Raw genomic sequence first — 5,434 nt, 5'->3', positions numbered from 1 at the left:
GCAGAGGGGGGCCATTCTGGAGCTGTTCAAGGGGGTGGGTTGGAGGCTCCTGGTCAGGGGCTGCTGCACGTGTTGGGGAGGAATATGTCTCTGCATCGAAGAGGCTGAGGAGATGGGAAGGGCTCTGGGGGCTTGTTCTTTGGGGTCATTTTACTTCTCAACTGACTGAGTCAGTGGTGCAAGACCTGCTCTGTTTGAAAGTTCGTCCTGTGTCGAGTGTCCAGGGCATGGTTTGCTGTACTCATGTCCTTACTGACGGGGCTAAACAGTGCTGTGAACTCTGGGTTAGGAAAAGCGTTAGCTATCACTCACATTGGTTTTTCCCCATTTTTCCAGACTCTCTCTTTCTCCATAAGTAGCTGAAGCACAAAAGTCCCCATCATGGATTTCCAGCATCGTCCTGGAGGTAAAACTGGAAGCGGAGGCGTAGCCTCTGCCTCAGAAAGTAACCGAGACCGCAGGGAGAGGCTCCGGCAGCTGGCTTTGGAAACCATCGACATCAACAAGGTGAGCCTTGGCCTCTGCGTGCCCAGGAAAAAAAAAGACCCGGGGCTCCTGGCCTGCAGACTGTTGCGGGGATAAGTTTAGAGCTTTGCCTGAGCGAAATGGCTTGCAGGGCGAGAGATTTAGTGGGGAGTTGTGGATTGGAATGACTACTTCTGTTTCTGGTAATGTGGGAGTCGAACGAGAAACATTTGTGACAGGGCTGACCAGGGAGGTGCCAGCACTTGCGTATTCAAGTAGCTGTTACCACATTATTTTCAGTCTTTTCGGGACTGGCTCATATTTTGCTGTTTCTTGCCTGCAGTTGGGTCTGCTGTCACCAATTAACAAAGCTGCCATTGTTTCTCTCTGTTTTTGTAGTCCTAAAGCAGTGTTATGCTATTAATTTAAATTTACAAACCCAGTTGTTCCACTGCAGCAAAAGTTTTGATTGTTCTGTTGTTCCATGATGTATTTTGCTTGTAACTTTTTAATAATTCTTTTCCTAGGACCCTTATTTTATGAAAAATCACTTGGGCTCTTATGAATGCAAGCTCTGCCTAACGCTGCACAACAATGAGGTGAGTTGAGCAGCTGTCTGTCTGGATCGCGGCAGCCAGCATTTTAGAGTAATAGGAGCTTCAAGTGCAAGAACCTGGGACGTGCCTGATGACTGACTGCCGAAGAGCTGATGGGTGGGTGGTGGCTTGTGTGTGTTAAGCCTGACAGTTTATGACAGCTCAGCAGTTAAAAGCAATCTGCGATTTTTGAGTAAGATTCCTCGCTGCTAAGGATTAAAATATCCTTGTCAACCTGTGATACAGGCTCTCCTCTGTGACAGGTATCTGTCAGTGTAGGAACAGTCCTGTCTTCATTTAACTTTCATCTACTTTGTTTTTTATTTCAGGGGAGTTACTTAGCACATACCCAGGGGAAGAAGCATCAGACCAATTTGTAAGTCATCCCCCACTGTAACTTTATTCTGCATTACCTGAGCACTTCAAAATGATGCTGTGTGCATCCATGAATCTTGAACTCCATTATGCAGTAGCCCACTGTGCTTGAAGGTTCTCTCACTGTGTTTGTTTTCTAGTGAGCAGCCTGGCACTAGCCAGGTGGGACAGCCTAGGTCTGCTTCAAAAAATGGTGCTGAAAAGCTCCATTTCGAGCTCAAGTTCAAAGCCAATTGTGGGAATCCTGGTGGAAGGGGGAGAAGGAGTTTTAAAAGCAAATTTGAGTCTAGGTATAAGGACCTGGCTCTGTGAATGCAGGTTGGGAGAAGTTTATAAGTTTTATTTTAAGAAACACGCTTTGCTTTTGTTTAGGTGACTGGTTTGTGGGGTTTTTTCTTTTTTATTTCAAGAAGTACATCTTAAACCCATCTGTGGAGATGGGCTCCAAGGTCATCTTGGGGGGTGGATGAGATAATTGGGATGACAGCCTTTAGTTAGGGGAAGGCATGGGTACAATTGGCCTGTAGTGGTGTGTGTGGAAGAGAAATACCAGGATTTCCTGGCGTGCTTTCTGTGAAGAGCTCAATATTCCATGCTGAGGGATTCAAACTGCTCGTAGCCTATCCTTTAGAAACAAGTGTGGCTAACCTTATAAATCAGGCACATTTCCAATTAATCTAGGGCCCGTCGAGCTGCGAAGGAAGCTAAGGAAGCCCCTGCCCAGCCTGCCCCGGAAAAAGTCAAAGTGGAAGTGAAGAAATTTGTGAAAATCGGGCGACCGGGTTATAAAGGTACGTCGGGGTGTCTGTCAGAGGAGATAGCCGATGCCTGCTGGAGCTTGCCTGAAGTGCAGTGCTGTGGATGTGAATTATTAATTAGTCTTTTTAGCAGATCTGTCCATGAATAAGATATGGGCTTATCTCCTGATGTCCTTTATTGTTTAAATTACCCATGGAACATCTCTTTATTGCTGACAGTCGAGTGAGAGCCATTTTAATAATAGATTGGTATGTCTCAGTCTTTCAGCTCTTATTAGCAGTCAGGCAGGAGATGGTGACATTGTTTCAGCCTCTCTCCTCCTTTTATTGTGCTGTACCAGCTTTCACTAATGCTCATAAATCACTCATTGCATGTATAGCTCAACTTTTCTCTCTGAACCCCCCATTGTTTTGCTTTGGCCTTCAGTACGCCACTTGGCTTCTTTATCTCCCAGCTTTCTTCTGCAGCGCACGGTGTCTCTGCCCCACAGCAGCTGAATTTTGCTAGAGATCCCAAGTAGCTTTGGTTAAAGACAATGTGGCATTCTGTTTGATAAATGGGAGAAAAATCTTGTAACACTTTGTTATTGGAAACTTTGTGTGTTTCCTAGGGCAGAAATAATGTTGCTCTAACCCTGCTATGTGATGGACTGAGCTTTATTGCTTTCTTCACAGTGACCAAACAGAGAGATCCAGAAACAGGCCAGCAGAGCCTTCTCTTCCAGGTAAGGGCACTGTTCAAACTCTTGGTGTTCGGGTTATCCAAGTAAAAATGCTGCTAAATCAGCAGTTCTTTGCAGGATTCATGAAATACATTTTAAAAAAAAAAAAAAAAAAAGGCCTTACCTTGCTAGTCCTCTGCTGCTGATTGTGTCAAGCAAATCCACAATCGCAGCTGTCAAGCTGTTTCCTTCAGTGGCACTGAGTTTTCTGTTCGGAGCTGATCTCTGGATATGCTCTGTAGTTGAGGGATTTTTGTACGAAGTGGGAGCGCAAAGGTGATGTTCTCCTTACTGCTGTAATAAACCCCCAACAGATTGATTATCCGGAGATTGCAGAAAGCATCATGCCTCGTCATCGGTTCATGTCAGCCTACGAGCAAAGGATTGAGCCCCCTGATAGACGCTGGCAATACCTTTTGATGGCAGCGGAGCCCTATGAAACCATAGCTTTCAAGGTAAGATTTGGGATTAACTGATTGTTTGGGAAGTTCCCTTCCCATGTTTTCCAAGACATTAATTTCCAGGGAGCATCATTATAGACTTCTGGTCTAGCCCTCAGGGGGTTAATGGAGTGGAAAGGGGGGTCAAGAAGACACGACTGGAAGTCATTAAACCCTGCTGAGAATTAGTGGAGGACTCTGGCATGAAAACTAGGCTGTGTGCTGAGCTCTGGGGAGCTGTTGAATTCTCAGTGTCTGGCACAGAAAGGAGCCTTCTGGGCTTTGCTCCTCAGCCTTTGTGCAGATGTTGAGAGGGTTTTTTGCCAGCGCACTTGTCCTTGACCGATAGGGAAGTAACTCAATTCTTTCCTGCCCCCATCTCTATCTAATAACATCCGAGACCAACGCATCTCGCAACGGCCTGGAATAACTGTGCTTATCTTGCAGTCTCTGGTGCTAAGAAGGGCCATTGAGCTAATCTGCTGGTGCTAATAATAGCTCCTTATTCTTTTTTGTTGCAGGTGCCAAGCAGAGAAATCGACAAAGCAGAAGGAAAGTTTTGGACCCACTGGAACAGGGAAACCAAACAGGTAGCTGGAGCACTGCGATGTTTTTCTTAAGGGTTAAAGAGGGAGCAGGAGGGCAGAGAGGAGCTTGGGGGGAAAGGCAATGTAGGGAGAGCACGCATCAGCTGGCTTTGATGTTAAAATCTTCATTCCTTCAATGCAGCTGTGCAGTGACTCCTGACAGAAAGATCTTCCTGTCTGTGATCTTTGTGAGAATTTAACCTGGGAGGTAGGAGCCTCTGTTGCTGTCAGCAGCAGCAGCGGGACGATGCATAAATGTACAAGAGTGTGGCTCCTCGCAGCGTGCTTCCTGCACGGAGCTGGCTGTGCAGAGCCTGTGGCAGGGGTGCACGCCCTGGGTATCGCACGCGAGAGCAGGGCATGGAGGCAGGGTGGGGGATACCGGCCCCCTCACAGGCAGCCTAGCGCTTAGAACAGGTTTCAGAGGATTTAAAGCACTGGAGGAGACTGGGGCAAGTCGTGAATGCTGCCGGGGTGGAAAGGCAGCCATGATCTGTGGAGGTAACGGGTCAGGAGAGGTCCAGGCCGTGTTCCTGGAGGCAGAGAGTAGCTGTGCGATGGGATGGATCAGGGTTGTCCTGAGGATTAATTGTTCCCTTCTTTTTGCTTTTCTACTCTCCCCTCCCCAGTTCTTCCTTCAATTCCACTTCAAGATGGAGAAGCCCCCAGCTCCCCCAAACCTCCCTCCAGGGCCCCCAACCGTGAAGCGGCCTCCTCCACCTCCGCTGATGAACGGCTTGCCCCCACGGCCACCTTTGCCGGACTCGATGCCGCCGCCTCCTCCAGGAGGCATGACTCTGCCTCCTATGCCTCCCTCTGGACCAGTGCCACCACCTCCAGTCCCACCTCAGCTGCCACCAGCACCTGGTGTGCCCCCCCCTGCTCCTCTGCCACCCATGATGAGGCCACCTCTCCCCACGGAGGGGCCGGGCACTATTCCCCCTCCACCTCCCTCCAACTGAAGCCCCTCCTGGACTCGGTCCTGCTGGACTCCTCTAGCTCGTACCTTTTTATATACAGATCACAACTGATCCAGAGAAATATTTCTGTTTTGTATGCCTGTGAATTTCACAGTCTTGTAGGTTCATTAAAAGGATTTCAATTTTCCTTTCTCTATGCTTTCCTTTGTCCTGGTTAAAAACGTTGCTGTGTGTTCACTTTCTTTAACCCTTAGATATATAAAACATTCCCAGTCTGGAATTTTGGAAATGCTCCATAGAGGAGGCAAAGAACTGGAAGAAATCTCTGGGTACCTCCCCTCCATCAACCTCAGCTCAGCCTCACGTATTGCCCCTCTTAGACCGTGTGATGTCTATCCCATAAATTACCAGCCAGTTAATTGCTTCCTATTCAACTGGAGCCCTTTATTGAGCCGTCCGTTCGCTGAGGGGGAGACTGGTCCCAGGCACATGGGAAGGATTCTGCTACTGCATCCCAGTAACGGCAGTGGTGGGCACGACGGAGGGCAAGCGGGGTTTTCGAGCTGCGGGT

At 48.3% G+C, this 5,434-nt stretch overlaps 1 protein-coding gene across 1 annotated transcript; it reads left to right on the top strand.

The window, feature by feature from the left end:
* The first annotated feature begins 339 nt into the window (after window positions 1-339).
* Window positions 340-5,411, top strand: SF3A2 (splicing factor 3a subunit 2). The gene is made up of 8 exons (XM_009644224.2): window positions 340-507; window positions 993-1,064; window positions 1,391-1,437; window positions 2,118-2,227; window positions 2,870-2,919; window positions 3,231-3,371; window positions 3,878-3,946; window positions 4,573-5,411. Exons 1-8 carry the CDS (start codon window positions 382-384, stop codon window positions 4,903-4,905), a joined length of 948 nt encoding a protein of 315 aa, XP_009642519.1. The 5' UTR covers window positions 340-381; the 3' UTR covers window positions 4,906-5,411.
* Window positions 5,412-5,434: the final 23 nt, after the last annotated feature.

The sequence above is a fragment of the Egretta garzetta genome, unplaced genomic scaffold (assembly GCF_000687185.1).
Source record: "Egretta garzetta isolate BGI_Z169 unplaced genomic scaffold, ASM68718v1 scaffold418, whole genome shotgun sequence".
Taxonomy (NCBI): domain Eukaryota; kingdom Metazoa; phylum Chordata; class Aves; order Pelecaniformes; family Ardeidae; genus Egretta; species Egretta garzetta.
The sequence above is the reverse complement of the archived record's forward strand: the minus strand, read 5'-3'. Positions and strand labels throughout refer to the sequence as shown.